General features: G+C 52.1%; 6 protein-coding genes across 6 annotated transcripts; 4 read left to right on the forward strand and 2 right to left on the reverse strand.

Moving 5' to 3' along the window:
• Positions 1–285: 285 nt before the first annotated feature.
• Positions 286–3,418, forward strand: NUU61_007083 (putative beta-N-acetylglucosaminidase; the record flags this gene model as incomplete). Its single annotated transcript, XM_056657608.1, has 4 exons — positions 286–335; positions 517–635; positions 707–3,210; positions 3,305–3,418. 4 exons carry the CDS (start codon positions 286–288, stop codon positions 3,416–3,418), a joined length of 2,787 nt encoding a protein of 928 aa, XP_056510408.1.
• A 1,835-nt stretch (positions 3,419–5,253) lies between these two features.
• Positions 5,254–7,108, forward strand: NUU61_007084 (NDT80/PhoG-like DNA-binding family protein; the record flags this gene model as incomplete). Its single annotated transcript, XM_056657609.1, has 2 exons — positions 5,254–5,402; positions 5,476–7,108. The coding sequence occupies 2 exons, from the start codon at positions 5,254–5,256 to the stop codon at positions 7,106–7,108; spliced, it is 1,782 nt and encodes a 593-aa protein (XP_056510409.1).
• Positions 7,109–7,561: 453 nt separating this feature from the next.
• On the reverse strand, positions 7,562–12,206 carry NUU61_007085 (cleavage/polyadenylation factor CFT1; the record flags this gene model as incomplete). The annotated part of the gene is made up of 9 exons (XM_056657610.1): positions 7,562–8,043; positions 8,107–8,254; positions 8,313–8,766; positions 8,824–8,899; positions 8,957–9,155; positions 9,209–9,574; positions 9,642–9,809; positions 9,902–10,161; positions 10,226–12,206. 9 exons carry the CDS (start codon positions 12,204–12,206, stop codon positions 7,562–7,564), a joined length of 4,134 nt encoding a protein of 1,377 aa, XP_056510410.1.
• A 449-nt stretch (positions 12,207–12,655) lies between these two features.
• On the forward strand, positions 12,656–14,537 carry NUU61_007086 (uncharacterized protein; the record flags this gene model as incomplete). The annotated part of the gene is made up of 3 exons (XM_056657611.1): positions 12,656–13,205; positions 13,268–14,275; positions 14,353–14,537. The coding sequence occupies 3 exons, from the start codon at positions 12,656–12,658 to the stop codon at positions 14,535–14,537; spliced, it is 1,743 nt and encodes a 580-aa protein (XP_056510411.1).
• A 346-nt stretch (positions 14,538–14,883) lies between these two features.
• On the reverse strand, positions 14,884–15,260 carry NUU61_007087 (uncharacterized protein; the record flags this gene model as incomplete). The annotated part of the gene is made up of 2 exons (XM_056657612.1): positions 14,884–15,000; positions 15,057–15,260. 2 exons carry the CDS (start codon positions 15,258–15,260, stop codon positions 14,884–14,886), a joined length of 321 nt encoding a protein of 106 aa, XP_056510412.1.
• A 537-nt stretch (positions 15,261–15,797) lies between these two features.
• On the forward strand, positions 15,798–17,226 carry NUU61_007088 (Atg14 domain-containing protein; the record flags this gene model as incomplete). Its single annotated transcript, XM_056657613.1, has 2 exons — positions 15,798–16,365; positions 16,448–17,226. 2 exons carry the CDS (start codon positions 15,798–15,800, stop codon positions 17,224–17,226), a joined length of 1,347 nt encoding a protein of 448 aa, XP_056510413.1.
• Positions 17,227–17,311: the final 85 nt, after the last annotated feature.

A 17,311-nucleotide genomic window follows, 5' to 3' on the forward strand; every position in this document is an offset into this window, starting at 1 on the left:
CTGTATGTATGATGTCGGAGAATGACAGCAGGATCGTCTATCTTATCGTTCATCCCCCCTGTCCCCTGTTCACACGTTCTGGTCTCCTATCTTTTCCCAACGTTGTCTAGTCCTTGGTCACCTGACCCCGTGCGACCGTCAACTCCCCCCCCCCCCCCCCCCAAGCTTCACTTGATGTGCCTTCGACCGGTAAGGACGTTTGCAACCTCTCCCCACCACCACCCCCCACCTCCTTGATACTTCTTGGACGTGACGGAGGTGCCCTGCTGGCATTCCTCCAGGGCCATGGCCCCGAAAGAGGACATGCTGCCTCCGGGTTGGGAGGATCTAGACAGGTATGTCGATCTCTTGTTACGGCGAAACAACATCCAGATCTTGGCTTCTGTTCCCCTCCCTTCATGAAGGGAGGTTATGGCTGTGTTGCTGTGGAACCCCAACCCAAGCATGCCTACCGGGCGATTTAAACTATTACCCCTTTGGGAAAAATTGACCACCTCGTGGGCTGACATGTCGCAGACAAATGGGTCAGCTGTTTATGATGGGTTTCGATGGCACATCAGTCAACCCTCAGATTCGCTCACTCATTGAGGACTACCATCTGGGCTCCGTTCTTCTGACGGCCAAAAATCTTACATGTATCTACGTCCCCGCCTCTTGGGCGATGGTGAACCTCGCTTAAACGTCAGTGGCTGATTTTCGACTGCAGCGGCCGAAGAGACAACCCAGCTGGTCCTGGAACTGCAGACCATCGCCCGTAATGCGGGCCATCCCGTTCCTCTTCTTATTGCTCTAGATCAGGAGAATGGCGGTGTCAATAGCCTATACGACGAAATATATATACGCCAGTTCCCTAGCGCCATGGGCATGGCGGCTACAGGATCAAAGTCACTAGCACATGAAGTGGCAATCGCCACGGCACAGGAACTCAAGGCGGTCGGGGTCAATTGGATCCTGGGGCCCGTTTTGGATGTCTTAACCAACGTGCGCAACCAACCGCTGGGCGTCCGCACCACCGGCGATGATCCTCAGGAGGCATCCCAATATGGAGTCCAGTTCATGAAGGGCTACCGGGAAGCCGGTCTGGTAACCTGCGGCAAACACTTTCCCTCGTACGGGAACCTGGAGTTTCTGGGCTCTCACACGGATGTGCCCATCATTACGGAATCACTAGAGCAACTCAGCCTGAGTGCCTTAGTTCCCTTTCGCAATGCCATCATACAAGGTTTGGATGCCATGATGGTGGGCGGTGTTTCCATGTCATCAGCCGGAATGAACGTCATGCACGCCTGTTTGAGTGATCAAGTCGTGGACGAGCTTCTCCGGAAGGACCTCAGATTCCAAGGGGTGGTTGTGTCTGAGTGCCTGGAAATGGAGGCTCTCACCCACAATATCGGAGTCGGGGGTGGAACGGTGATGGCGAAGAACGCGGGCTGCGATATCATTCTCCTCTGTCGGTCATTTCCGGTACAACAGGAAGCCATCAACGGACTCAAATTAGGCGTGGAGAACGGGATCATTGGTCGCGCACGAATTGAACAGTCGCTGCATCGAGTTTTGGCTTTGAAATCCCGGTGCACCTCGTGGGAGCAGGCGCTGAATCCGCCCGGGTTACCCTCGCTCACACAGATGCAGCCATCTCACACCAACCTATCCACGCACGCATACAACAACTCCATCTCGGTGGTACGGGATAGGCAAAATTTGCTTCCTCTTTCCAATGTTATTGAACCAGGCGAGGAGCTTCTGCTCCTGACTCCGTTGGTGAAGCCACTTCCGGCGTCCGCGGTTTCTCTCTCCGTGGCAGAATCTATGCATGGGCCCCTCGAGCGAGATCGAACTGCCTCTGTGGTAAGCGGAGAGAGTGTCTTCAAAGAACTCGGGCGATCGCTGTCGCGACAAAGAAACGGACGCGTGCTGCATACCTCGTATACCGCCAATGGCATGCGACCAATCCATGAAGATCTCATCAGACGGGCAAGCGCCGTTATCGTGGTTACCGCCGATGCCAATCGAAACTTATACCAGCAAGGATTTTCGAAGCATGTCTCCTTAAGTTGCCAATCACAGTACTCCCCATCTGGCGACCGCCGTGAAAAGCCTGTGATTGTGGTGGCTGTCAGTTCGCCGTATGATTTTGCCATGGATTCCTCCATCGGAACTTATGTTTGCACGTATGACTTCACAGAGACTGCCCTTCAAGCCCTGGTCAAGGTCTTGTATGGCGAACTGACCCCTATGGGGTTGTTGCCGGGCTCTATCAACCGCAGTCAGAAACTCTATCAGTCCCGTCAACACTGGCTTGTGGAAAACTGGAATGAGGAGCGCGACTCCGTCGGTCTGGATGCCCTGTTGAATGCGGTTCGGGGGGACAGTCCGCACGGGCAGCGTTCAGAACTGCTTGGTGTGGCTTCCCATAGTTTTCTGCTGCGGCGGGAGGACATCGACGAGGCTCACTTTGTCGTCCGTAACAGCAGCACGCAGGCGTTGTATGGATTTTGTGCAACCTACTTCTTCCGATCAACCGGCACCGGAGTAATTGGGTGTTTGATTGTCGACCCTTCCCGGCGGAAACTCTCCATCGGACACTCCCTTCACAGCCGCGCAATCCGAACCCTTCTCCAACGAAGAGGGCTGAAGCGATTCCAGCTTGGATCTCGGCTTCCCGGGATCTACTTGGGGATCCCGACCGTCAACCCCGTCGAACGCAAGCGGCTGCGGCAATGGTTTGCGAACTTGGGGTGGAACACTGCGCTTTCGCGCTCAGTGTGCAGCGTGATTCTGCGCAACTTGACGACGTGGGTGCCTCCTGAAGGGCTTGCGGCAACACTGCAGAATGTCGAGGTCACGTACGACCTCGTGTACGGCTGGGATTTTGCGCGGGCGATTCTTGACCACATCAAAACGAACGCCCGGCAAGGCGTCGCGGACATTTACCGCATGGCGCTGGGCAGCGCCCCCAATTGCGGCATTATTCGGGCCAAGCGACCCTTCGACGGCGTCATCCTGGGGAGTATTGTGATATACAATGAACGGTCCGCGCTAGCCGAGCACATGCCGGTCCTGCGTGGCACCCAGACCTCTGTGGGAGGGATCTCGTCGCCCGTGATCTCCCCCTGCGCCGATGATTATTCTACCGTCATGCAGGGGTTGATTCTATTGGCGATCAGACAGATCCGGAAGTTGAATGCTAATGCTGTGGTCATGGACTGTGTATGTGGCCTTTTTTCTTTCTTTTTTCTCCTATTTATTTCCATTGTTATTATGTTTCTATCTCTGCTTATTCCCCCCGACTAACGCGACACAGGTGGACGGAGACGGCAACTTTGATTGCTTGTCCACCATGGGCTTTAGCATGCTACACAGCTTCGAGGAAGTCAACTGCGACGCAGCCACCTGGACGATGATGCATTCGTCGTGAGATTTTATTTTATTTTATTTTTTTTTTTCTATGATATCCATCCTGCGCTGGTTTCGGCATTTTACGGGGTCTATAGCTTTGGGCCGCGCTTTATTATTTATTCATATTCATTATTATTATTACTACTATTTTCTGGGGGGGCATCTTGTTTTATTATTATTGTTATTATTGATGTGCATAGTGACTGATGGGGGCGATTCGGGGCAACCGAAGGGTCGCCCACGGCATTTCGCCATGGGGGATATAGACATGAATTACACCTGTAGTTGTCGATCACGGGAGATCCGCATCCTGCGCCCGTTAGAATTTCATTGCCAATAGTGTTTCCTTCGGGGCCACAGGAATCGGGATTCGATGGACCAGTTGGATTTCATATATGAAATCATCGAGGGTCCAAAGCCCGGATGATTGTGGAGTCGGGTGGAAATGACCGAAGGCATCCATGTTTTGTTGTCTTTTTTTTTACGCGGGTTTCTGACTGGCCCGGACGTCCGTAGGGCTTCAGCTATCCTCGGTCCAGGTGAACTAACTGTTTTCAGGATAGAAGCTCACAGGGCTATAAGAGGGGGGGGGCTTGGACTGGGACACTGGGGGCGAGAAAAAGAACAGAGAGAAAAAGTGGGCTGTTTCTCGAAGGGTTGAATCAGGGAATCCCGGACTTGAAGTCGGGGCACCGGGGCCAAACTCAGATCCGGTTGTTTGCGGACATAAATGCCTCAGTCGTACGAGATCGTGGATGTTTTGTTTGGTTGTAATCTTAGTGAATTAATTAACAATAGAGACACAAGGGACATGCAGAGAGATATTCACATGTAAAGGCTATTCGCCCCCACGTTTCTTTTCTTTTTATATTACTATTTATATTATAGTATATGATATTGTATTCATATTGCCATTATATTATTTTATATTATTATTATATTTTATACTATCATTTCTGCTATTTTATGGTTGACTCTTATTTCTATCCAAGTGATCATATCATGGATTTCTTTCCAAATCCATTCCTACCAGGTGTATATGCATGTCAGACAGACCATGCTGATCGCCTGGGGGCCACTTGGGAAAGACGCCTGAATGGTCGATCGTACAGAAACGGTGGCGTTTTCAGTTGGCCTAAAGCGGTGTCTTGATAGGTGGGGATTCTGAACAATAAAACAAAAAAGAAAAATACCGAGTAGGTGCTGACCGGGGCCATAGAGAGAGAGAGAGAGATTCTAAGTCGATCATTTCCGATCTTCAGGGCCCCAAACACACTGCCGAGAGCCGGGGATCGCCCCCTTCTTACAATACATCCATGTACTGTAGAAACACATGAATAAATCTTAAACTTATACCCGTGAACTACTCACATAAAGTCGAGTCTTGGAAGATTCCATACAATTAGCATACAATCTATATATCTACTATATCTATACACCTACCGAATACAGCGATACCGCTGACTCAGCGCGCTGCGTTCGTTCTCCGCAAAAACAGCGGCTCCACTTTTCCCCGAATCCGTTTTCTTGCCTCGACGCTCGTTCTCGCCTCTCTCACTCTCTCTCTTTCTTTCATACGCCTCCGTCTGACTCGCATTCTTTTCGCCAATGTCCCCTCTTTCTCTTCCGCCTTTCCTTCCGCCTTAGCCTCTTTCTCTCCACTCGTTGCTTGCAGCATTCCCCTGTTCGTTCGAATCCTTGGCTTTTTCTCCCTCTCCCCCCCTCTCTTCCTTCTTTCTCTTTCTCTCCTTCCCCTCTCTTTTTCCTTCGCCCCCTTACCTCCCCTGGGTTATCATATATAGCGTCGCGCCTCCTCTCACCCCGCATCGTGCGTGGATCGCATCAACCCTCGCCATGGAGGGTTTCGATACCATGGCCATGCCGCCGTACCTGGCAAGTCCTTTGTCGCTCGGAAATCTCCAGGGCACCGACTACCTGAATGCCATGCCCGGATTGGACTTACCTGATCATCGCTCCAACTTTGATTCCGAGACGTTCGTCAGGTGTGTTTTGTTCTTCAGTCGAACGGGGAATATAGATCGAAAGCCTTGCTAATCGGTCGATCGCATGGAACAGCGATGATCTCACTTTTGCCCCGGCTAATCTCCCACACTCACTGAAACGCTTCCCCTCGGGATACGAAGACCCGTTCAACGAAATGGTCGCTCCGTTTGACCCTGCGCCGCCGGAACAACCCCAGGATTCGTCCATCGATCACAACAATAAGCTCCTGGGATTCTCGCTACCGATATATAATTTTACCCTGCTGGAATATTCGATGCGGCGAACCTCATTATCGGTGTCGGCGCAATTGCACGGAATGTTCTTCCTGGCCGAATCCCCCTACACGACCTCTCCGTCCGAGACCGCCCCGCCCCAACAGGGTGCCGAGTTGACCTGCTACCGCCGTAATTTATTCCAGATCACTGGCTCGGTTACTCTCCCTCGAGGGATGCGCTACATCATGACCGATCAAGGTGACCGAATTCCGATTCTGGCGCAAGAGCTCATCGTGTCGGCCACCGAGTCAGTCGAAGGAAACCCTGTCAAGATCATCTCCGTGCCATGGAAAACCCCTTCTGCAGCGGCTGCTAATTCCGGCGCGGCGCTCGAGGATAACCAGGCGAGTGGTGCCAAGGTCGAGAAGGAGCCCCCTCCCATCCCACTGGACATCATGGCGGGTCAGGATCTGGACACCGACTATGCCACTTTTCCCATTGCTTGGAAACGCTTGCAGTTCCGCGTTGCGACCGCAAATAATGGGCGCCGGAAGGAGTTGCAGCAACATTTCGTAGTCCGGTTGAAGGTGGTCGCGACCTTGTCCACCGGCGCCAAGATCCCCATCTCGGAGGTGCAGTCGGGTCCTGTCATCGTCCGTGGCCGCAGCCCGCGCAACTTTCAATCCCGAAAGGATCTCCCGCTCAGTGGCAGTGCCGCTGCGTCGCGAAAGAATACCCAGGCGAACGCGTCGGGTGCTGCCCTCCACCGAACCCCGACAAATGAGTCCGTTCCTCGCCGTGCAAGTGTGACCCCAGCCAAAACGAAGCCATCCGCCGTCCAAAGCAGCTCCCCTGAGACAACCTCGGTGCCACCCCCGAGCATGATTCAACAGCCCCAAGCAACGCCGGATTGGACGCCCATCCCGCAGTCAGCCTCAAATACCGTCTTGCCCCACGCACAGCAGTCTCTTTTCTCTCAATCCAGTCCGGAACATCTCTCCCAGGCCCCCGATGTGCAGCGCCGTGTGAGCACCGCAACTGCCGCAGCCGCCGCTCCGATTAATTTGTCACTGTTGGATGAGGAGGATGGCGGCGAATCCAATCTCCACCTGGACCACACCATGGGACCGCTCTACCCGGCCAACGAAATGCCGCAGCCGCGGTCGGCAAGCATCGATCATTCCGCTCCGCCCGCGAAGATGCGCAAAGTGTCTCATGGCATCGGACAAACCCCGTCCCGGAGCGCCACATCTCTTCCGCTGCTGGAGACTGCCAACCTGCCCCAGCAATTTGCGTCCTCTCTTCCCTTTCCGAATGAAAGTGCCGACCTTCTCTACGAGTATTTTCCTCTCGGGCTGGACGATTGGCAGGCTCCTGTCGATGCTGTCTACCGACCCCACGTCGTCCATCATACCAACATGCCTGAGATGAAGTTCGTGGCTTCCCGCGGTCGCAGCAAACGATACTTTGCCGCTGAGGATGTCTTCTAGATTCGATCTGATTACTGGAGCAAAGGACTGGCGTTTGGTTGTTTTCTTTTCACTTTTTTAACCGTATTTTGTTCTCCCCCCCCCCCCCCCCCCCCCCCCCCTTTTGTTTTTCCTGCTCGCATCTGCATTTGCACATTGGGATGGAAGTCTTGGTCAGTTTTTATTTACCGTTAGATTTGTGATATCCTTGGTTGATTCCATGCCATGCCGGATGGGTGGCATATTAAATTCGGTGTGATGTCGATTTGGATGGTGCAGGGTCTACTGGTGCAAAACGGCGCGTGTGGAGGAGTTCTGCTTGTGGACTGCTGGGTTGGATCTGGTTGATATCCCCTTGTGTTATGATGTCATGCTATAGTCGATCTGGATCTATCGAACTATCAAACAAGATCTCTGTTGGAACCTTCCTATGGCTAGTTCTTTTCTCTGCTCATGCTGTCTCTCTTTTTTTCGTCACAGGTATCCAAGTCCGCCTCCGCCGATCGTCTCCAGATCGGCCCGAATCTCCCACTCGGTGGCGCCCACTCGGCCCGCGATCTCCGCTTGGCGTTGCTTCCCTAGATCCAGCCACAACCGCAACAGATTACCATCAACCATGCCCCGGCCCGCGGTGCCATCGCTCTCCACAGCTCGGAACGCACGTGGATTCAACCCCCCAGGATGCTCGATGGTGTTGGTCAGCTGGGACTGCAAGGCCGACAGCCGGCGGTAGGGCTCTTCCGGGATGGTCGTAACCAGCGCCAGGGACCCATTCTGCGCTGTGATGAGGACTTGGTGGGTGCTGATAGTCTCATCAAGCTCCATGTCATCTGCGGGAGACTCAATGAGTTCCGACGAAACGGCTGTGCGTGGCAGCAGGGTCACGGTGGATGCGAAATTGCCCGTATAGAACTTGCTTCGGTTGAGTAAACGATCGCCGTTGGACGATTTAGGATCTGGGTAGAGTCCGTGGGTCAGCCAAGTCCTGGTTCCATCATGCTCTCTGGCTAGTCACAAACCTTCCGGATCATACTGCAACACATGAAGGGTACAGTCACTATCGGCCACCAAAACGTAGAGCTTGCTTTCATCGGGCAGGAAATCAGCAGCCACCACTTCCAAATAATCGGGATCTTTCCCGAAGAGCGTCATCTTGTATGGTTCCTCCTAAACAGAGTGTTAGCATGGGGATGTACGGGTTTGGGAACCATGCGTAGCCACATACCGAGTACCCTGCAAACCAGAGGCCCTTGACGGCATCTCCCAAAATACACATCCCCGTGCCCTTGAGTTCCTTCGCAACGTTGACATAGCATTGCATGTCCATAAACGCCACAGGCAGAAGGCTGCCGTCCTCTTTAAGACCTCGGACCATGCACTTCTGTCCCTGCGCAACGACCACGAACCCTTGACCACCGATCCCTGACAGCGCGGTCACGGCACCCTTGACTATTTCCTTGCCGATTAACTTCAATTTCCGACCTGTTTCTGCTTTCTCCGGGTCCGGAACCACCTGGATCACATCGAACACATAAATACAGCCGCGAGCTGGGATGTCTTCCCCCTTGGCAATAGCCGTCCCTACGACGATGAGATCCCGGCGCTCCTGAGTATTCTCAGAGACCTCCATGTTCACATTTTTGACAGCTGTCACATGCTCAGCAGGATCCAGGGGGTAGCTAGACACATTAGTACGAAGAACCCTCGGGGTCAGAGTTTCATTGGAAACGCTTTACCTATCGATCACCGACCATGTCTTGGGGCTCAAGACCTTGATGGCGCTTTGAGGAATTTCTGGTAAAAACGAGATCGCTGCAGCTTGGATCAGTAACCTTGCCAAACTATTTGGAGCCAATAACAGGAACGAACATTCGCTGCGCCACTCAGAATGCAGCTCATCATTCTCGGGCAACTTGAAGCCAACGTGGTGACTGGTGCCGAGCACGTATGTTTTGGATGACGATGAGTACGTCAAGAAATCAACTTGCTCTTCCAATGGGACCTTGCGCAGTGTCCAAGGATAGTCGAATCGAGTTTGCAAGGGCAGTTGACATACCCGAACACAATCCTGCAATGGCGGTTTAGCGCGCACGGTTTTACCCGATGAGCAACCTGTCTTACCTGGGAATCCACATAAATAAAGCCCTTCTCACAACCAATAGCCGCAGAATCAAAAGCACTCAGCCATCGTATAAACTCTCCTCGGAGGCGAACAATGTGTGGTGAGCTCGCCGCCGTCTTCAAAATGAACCCTGCCGAACTCCCAGGTATAAAGACGGTGCTGAATCCTGAAACTTCCGACAAGATTCTCAGGCGTCTCAATCGCTGCTGCTTCTCGAACTGCGCATAATTCGCCTGTGAAGGGGTTTTTTGCAGGAAATGGTTGGCCTCCCGAAAGAACCGTACAGGGGAAGCCGGTGCATTCTCGACATCTGACAATCCCGCGACAGGCTTGTAAACAATGAGATTATCGTTGTCCGTCCGAATCTATATTCTGTGTATGAGAGTCTGGTCCCTGGCTCGATCTATGGTAAATTTGGGAGTGGATTCATACAATCAGATATGGCCAAGTGCTGAACCGTTCACCAAGGTTGGCAACGACAACCTCTGTCAATGTTTCTCGTGTACTAGCTCGCCTGGGCGGTTCTGAGGATAACACAGGCTGTAAGCAGTCGATACCCTCTATGACCGTCACAAGTTTCAGGTCCGAGAGGCGAAATATCTGCAAATATAAATCAGAAAAAGGAATCAAACAAAGATATTGGGGTGGCCGACCGATAGTCTATACTCCAGGCTCAAAAGAAACACAAGTACTTCGCCCCCGGTGGTGGTACTTGACGTGAATGCTTGCATTGTGTCGTGGTATAGACAGGCTGAGTGCCACTTCGATGTGCTGATCTCTTCTGGGAGTGAAACTTCATCAAGATCGCCACTCGCATCCGCCTGGAGAAGCAGTAGAGACGAATCATCTCGAAGGATCACAAGATAAGGATCAGCAAAGCTCACGCTCACTGCGGCTCGCTCGTCACTCGTGTCTTCATCCCAGACCGGATAAATCTGGGTTAAACCCAATTCTATGGAGCTTCAGTGTTAGCACTTCGCGACCAACAAGCCAAGAAAGAAAGAAAAAAAACTTACCCATATCGTAGCTTCTGACTTCATTTCGCAGGATCTGTACCAGGCGGGTACCACTTGCCAATGGCCCAATGTCGACTGTGCAATCTTTATTTGGATTAAACTCGGGGGCTTTAAAGGGGTCCAAGTCCTGACCATCCACCACATAGACATCGGACGCCTCCCTGTCACCGTCCGTAGATCGTGAGACAATCACATACTGGCGAGATATATCACTATCAGTCTGATCGGCGTTGGATGGACCGCTTGCCCCGTGCCTCACGGTGGCCGACCAAACCCCATCAGCACGATCAACGTTCATGGAGAGCGAAGTGAGAGGGTCAATTTCTCGCTTGATGACCACGAGACCACCACCTTTATCCGAGCCTTGGGATGCCACCAAATCTAACTCGGCAGAGACGCCTTCGCTGCCAGACGGACTTTGGTTCCCGAGAGCTGGAAAGGCGTTGCCCAGTGTGATGTCTCTCAAGGGACCAATATTCAAAAGTTGATCATTTAGTCGGAAATGGTAGTATTCTGAGGTCAGGTTCTCCGGGTTCGTGGGTGGACCGACCTGGGTCGGTTCCGGTGCCGAGGAATAGAGGTCATCTTCATAGACATCATCTTCCATCTGATCGGCATCCAAAGTGTCTTCCAGGCCATGTGCAGCTTGCTTTGACTCAAGCCGAGATTTCTTTGTGGCAGCAGAATGAGACCAGCTCAAAAGCACCGAGTCCGCGTCTTCGCTCCCGAGAAACAGGTTGCCATCATCGAGACAAGTAGAACATGATGCAGCCGCCTTCATGATGTCTCCTCCCGCATGTGCAGGTATCGAATGAACTGCAATGCCTGAAACGGACCGTCCATCCAGCTTAAACTTGATCAGCGCCATTTCCCCCGACGCAAGTGCAAGAAGAAGGTCGCCGCTATCACCGCCCAGTCGCTCCACCACGCAACCTTCCAAGCGGAAAGCCAGGTCGGATTGATCGGCCATCGAAAATGCGGAAAATTGCCTGGAGAACTCGTTGACCCCGACCGCGTTTGTCTTCCCAGCTTGATCCACATGCACAATCTCGTTTGAACCAACGAGAAGAGCACCCCCCACAGGAGGGGGAAGTGCCACCACCTTGAAGAGATCGCTGGGCAGCCGAGACACCGAGAGGAGGGTGGTGGAAGCCCGCTGTTCCAAGTCTAGGGTGAAGACGGTGTAGAACACAGCGTCCTTGCGCTCATGAAGAAGGGCATTGGACGTTGCAATTTGTGAATACAAAATGCCGAAAGTCGGCTCCCTATATTCGTATAGAAATGCAAGACTTATGGGGTGCAGTAAAGAAGGGTCCAGGGCCGTCAAAGGCAGAACGAAGGACGCCGCATAAGGAGTCTGATAGGTTGGTCCATCTTTGCTCTTTTCGACATCCATGCCCTGATCTGGACGGTCTCCATCGAGCTCTGAGTCATAGTCATCCATCACCAAATCATCCCCTGCCTGATGGAAGGGCAGAATGGCAAGATTGCGGACACCGAAATTGTATACCGCGCATCTACTGCTCGGATCCACACTGAGTATGCTGCCACAGCGGCTCAAATCAGGCACCCAGGGGCTACTGGTCAGGTCATCCCGTTCATAGTAGTGGATGGAAATGGTCGAAATCCCATATCGCTCCGGATCCCACTCGATCAAGCTAAGCTTGGCATTTCGAATTGAGAGTAGAATTGCTTCCCCACCACTCTTGGGGTTCAAGATTTTAACCCGGCTCAGGTCAGTGACAGTTCCTGGGAGCGAGTATTCTTTTTCCAAGACCAGTTTCGTTTCTGATGGGTGATGTGATAAAGATTGGTTCTCTGTGCTTCCTCCTTGTAACTGAGGAGAAACCTTGATCAGAGAGAAGATCTGCAGCAGTGATGTTCGAACCACCACTAAATTGTTGGCTGTTGCAGAGAGAAAAGCAACCGCCAAGGCATGGGTCACCCCAGTAGGGGGGAGCAGTTCTGTATAGCACTGCATTTGATCACACTTGCCTCGAGCCTCTCACAGTTTGTAGCTTGGATCTCTCCAATGACCTAGTTTTGGGGCTTGGGGTGAGTTTGAGTACACATTGCCTTAGTCCAAACCAGCCAGGCTGAGGGGAGAAATAAAAGAAAAGAGAAAGGGAGAGAGCAAGCCAGAAAAGTAAGAGCAATCTCGCTCGTGGGTCTCCGACCCTTCGAGCCGATGCTGGCTAGCTGGGGAAAGCGGTCAGTCACGTGTATCTCTCTGATGTTTGTGTCTGGCCGTGTTACACTAGTCTCAATACGGTTAGTCTAGTCACGGGGGTGATGACGACAGACGCGTGTAGCCTCAGGCTCCCCTTGTGCTGCCGAACGAGAAAAACCTCCGAGGCTTCGATTTTCTCTCAACTGCAGCTCGATGCGATATCATTGAACACAAAAACAGAAACCTCTCTGTTTCAAAAGATGGCACTGCTGCAGACATCTCTGATCTGGGTGGTGTATGCAGCGGTGGTGACCATCCTGCTGGCAGTGGCATCGGTGTTTATCTACGTTTATCAGACTCCGAGGGATCGTTCTCCGTCTGTAACTCTAACATGCATTATTGCAATTACCAGTCTCCTGGCTACAGTGCTTTTACTCCCGGTTGACGTTTCCCTGGTGTCTTCGACAACGTCCTCCCAGTTGGGTCGACGCAAGGACTGGGCCACCCAGGATGCAGTCGATAAAATCACCTACTCTTTGACAGTGGTCTACTATCTTCTATATTCATTGGATGCCCTTCTCTGTCTCCTGGTCATCCCCTTCACTTATTTCTGGTATGAGGAATATGACGAGGTTGCAACAGAGACTGGGGAACAAACAGTGGGACAGCGGCTTTGGGGCGCCCTGAAGTATTCCATATCCTTTATGGCTATCGTGGTGATTCTATTCCTGGTTGGCTTCTTTGTCCCTGTGTCAGAGAACAAAAGTAGCATGGACTTGGATTACTTCAGGCGATTACTGATGGAGAATCGTGAGTCCTGGCTGCAACTGTCTTTGGTCATTCTTTCCTGATGCTGATAAAAATCGATATAGACGGCGAACGGGCACTCACTTTTGCTTTGGGGCTACTGATGACCATTGGACTTGGTCTCTACATTCTCTACACTGCATCTGGTCTCGCTCTATTCCCAATCGGCTTGATCAAAACTGCCCCATCAGTTTCGAGTCCTGCTCTACGAGCCACTACCGCACAGCAGCTGGAGGCCAACCGTGAACGGCAACGACAGCTCGAAGGTCGCTGTGGGGGAAACCCGGAACTTCTATCCTCCAAAGACCGCAGGGAACTCGACACTCTGACGCGAGAGGAGAGGACGCTCATTCGGCGACAACGCCTAGTGGAGGAAGCTCAGGGCGAAGGTCGAAGCTGGCTGATTAGGGTATGGTACAGGATTGAAGCGTTACTCCGTCCCTTCAAGCTTCTCAGCGGCATCTTCCTGCTGCTGGTTGCCTTTCTCACGTGGGTGTCAATGCTGTTGACGGCCATCGACAAGGCCAAAAACTCAGTTTGCAAGCACCATTGTGGTTATATCCTCGGCCATGTCAGCATCTTCAATCCCGTCAACTGGGCCCTAGTTCAGTCCGCCAAGGTCTTCCCCGTTGACTATGTGATTTTCACCGTCCTTGTCCTATTGCTGTTTTGCAGCTCGGTTGTGGGGATTTCTGTGGTCGGAGTCCGCTTCCTATGGATTCAAATCTTCCGCATCCGCAAGGGCCACACGTCTCCTCAAGCGCTGCTCTTGGCAACCGCGATGCTGATGCTGATCATATTGGCGTTGAATTACTCCATCTCGATGGTAATCGCTCCGCAATATGCGACTTTCGGTCCTCAGACGTTTTGTGATCGCGCCTCTGTGTCTCCTCTCGAGCAACCGGACTGTTTACACAGCAAAGAACTCATCAAGCCATGTTCCGAAGCAACAGACAACTCCTCGGCACAGCGGGTGTGTACGCCCAGCGTCGTCAGTACTTTCCTGAACCGCGTCACACTGAATTACCCTTTTTTCGGCGTTGTTTTCTTCTGGGCTCAGTTCTTCTTTCTTGGTAAGAGTGTCCCTTTCGGACGTTCTCCAGCTTTCCCGAGAAGGCCATGGTTAGCTGACCTCATTCCCCTACGATAGGACTCTATCTGGTCGTCTTTGTTACTTCACTGTTTCGTTCGCCAGCATTGGACGAAAGGCAGATTGACGAGGATGCCGAGGAGGCCGAAGAAGAAGGCTTACTTGCTAACACTGGCAGACGGTTCAATGCTACCTGGCAAGATATCACTGGTAGAGCAGGCCGGAATGGGCGTGCTGACCATTAAGCATTCAAATTAAGTCTCTGTCAATAAGAGAAAATCAACTGATCGCGTGTATAAGGACAGTCCGGTTCCTTGCTGGTAACTTAGTTCCTAACAATAAACATCCCAAGTCCCACTGCTGGACTGGCTGAAGATATTAGGGCCACCATAGACAGACTCAAGACTTGAGTTGTTCATTCAGTAATGCGAGCGCACTTTGAAAGGCCTTGACAACCTCCATGTCTTTTTCGACTAGTCAGTTCTCAGTCTCATTGGAAACGGACGAGGGCCTTACAATGCTTCTTTTTGTTTTCCACGCTGGCTTCCGAGTTTTGCACGTGTGACATCTGCGTCTTGAATCTGCGAAACTTTAGCCCCCAAAGGTTTCAACTTCCCTCCGAAAGGCATTATATGTGAGGCCGCCCAACCTTTTGAAAGCTCGGTTCTCATCCTGCAGGACGGTGGTTTGTGACCAAGCCATGAAAACCTACTCAAGTGTCAGGATCAGGATCCAGCTCTGCACAAGAGGAGCTCTTTCATTACCTCGAGAAGCTTGGCTGTCTCAGCGCGAACAGTTTCCTCTACTCGACCATGTTCCTCCATGGCATCCGCATATTTTTCTTGAAGCTGTTCCCAATCGCAGTCCTCGAGTCCCCGCGTCAACTGACAGACAAGGTGGAAATCGCCTTGGGCGGGAGAACACTCGATGGGTTCAGGGCTATTGGTTTCCTGGCCTTGCTGGTCCATGCTTGCCGATGATCCCCCAGATCGGAGAGCTATGTTATCGGGACTATCGGTTAACTCCATGTCAACGGTTGGACTCGCTGATATTGAGGCCACGCGAAGGGGAGAAAATAGAGAGCGAGTTCTCGTATGAAGCACGAAATGCAATCAGTGCTATCCAGCGGGGGGTTAGAAGTCAAACAATTCTCTTAAGGTCTATCTTTTTTTTTTGTGATGGGGTTGATCAATGAATAGAAGCAACACGGTCAGGTGACATTGCCCCAGCTGGGAACATCATCCGATCACTTCGTCTTCTCTCTCTCTTTGCTCTGAAATGACCCAAACAACATTGCCGGCTCGGATCATCCGAGTTTGAGGCCTATCAACCCGTTCCGAAACTTTTTCTGGAGTCATGTGGGATTTGTATCTTTCTGATGACCATCCTTCACCTGAATCGTTCTCGGCGGCTCAGGCTCCTCCAATACACTATCCGGCACCGCAACATGGAATCGCGACCTGCTCCCTTCACAGACAGCTGAGATTTGACCAACATTTTCTGCGATGAGCTGTCATATATGCTCGCGCGCCCCCCACACCCGCCTACCATTCCACTGTCCAACATGTGCCCGCAATCAGCTTTATCAGCTGCGTATCGAGAGCACCCAGCTGCTATTGGAGAAGGAGGCGCTTGGGCAACAGATTGCAGCTACTGCTACTTATGATACTTCCCAAGACACCAACGATGAGAGATCACGGCGCTGGGCCATACAGGGAATCAGCAGCCAACAAACTGGATCATTGTCAAGGCAGGAGGCTCTAGCCCATCACATTGAAATCTTGAGATTAGAGATTAACGCCAAAAGGGTGGAGGCTTCTGAGCGCCGACAATCCCTGTCGCGCAGGCGGTCTGATGCTGAATCTGCAAAGTATCAACTCGGGGAACGAGAAATCGCCACCCTAACCGCTATCCAAAACACCACCAAAAGAACGGAACATCTATGGCACTCTTTGCACAGCAAGACAGCGGAGGCTCGGATTTTCTTGTGTCGGGAAGCGGCCCATTTATATGGTCTGCGGCAAAAGGTCTCCAAGAGGGGTGAAGCTCGGGAGAGTTATGTCCTCGGAGGGGGTCGATCATAGACTTGCGAGATATGAATGGCAAGTAGAAGCCCTATCCTATAACATTTTCATGTGCTAACCCGTGGATACAGGTGCCACGCCAGCTCAGATCTCAACCTCATTGTCTAATGTCGCCCACCTCTTGGTCCTTATATCACATTATCTCACTCTTCGACTCCCTGCCGAAGTCACCCTACCTCACCGAAACTACCCGACCTCAACAATCCTCACCCCCGCAGCCTCTTACCAATCACGGGAAACTCCCGAAAGCAGTGGCACTTCCTCCCAGACATCGACACCCAGTCTAACGGCATCGAGAACCCTCGATGCGCGCATCCACTTACCGCGCCCGAGACCGTTGTTTATCGACAGGCCTCTGCCCCGATTGGCCAAAGAGGAGCCTGCAACATATGCTCTCTTTCTAGAGGGAGCCACCCTGTTGGCCTGGGACGTCGCATGGCTTTGTCGCACACAAGGGATCAACCTATCCTCAGACTCGTGGGAGGATGTATGCAATCTTGGAAAGAACATGTGGCAGCTGCTAGTCGCCCCGCCAGCTCAAACTTCAACTCTGATGCGAGCCTTTGCCGGTCGGGATACACAGACCAAAATGAAAACCGCCAGAGATTCCCCCAAGACTACGATTCAGCGAACGAAATCTTTCCCCATGCTGGGGCACTATTCCCACGGGACTGCGCATTCTTTCTTGGGGGCATCCGAAGGATCGGAGTTTATGCGAACCTGGAAGCTGCCGACTCCAATCAAGATCGTGGATAATTTGAAGTCCAATCTACTTGGGGAGATGGCCAGCGCCGAATGGGAGCTGCTAGAGGAAAAGGAGTGGGATGACGGAATGGACCGGGTGGAATAACAGGATAAAGAAAAGTAGACTTGGCTTGATGCGTTTAGCTAGCAAGCTTTGATACTATTGTAACAGCTCTTCAAATCATGTTTGT

Source organism: Penicillium alfredii, assembly GCF_028826965.1.
Source record: "Penicillium alfredii strain IBT 34128 chromosome Unknown utg000009l_segment0_segment0, whole genome shotgun sequence".
In the NCBI taxonomy this organism is placed as follows: Eukaryota; Fungi; Ascomycota; class Eurotiomycetes; order Eurotiales; family Aspergillaceae; genus Penicillium; species Penicillium alfredii.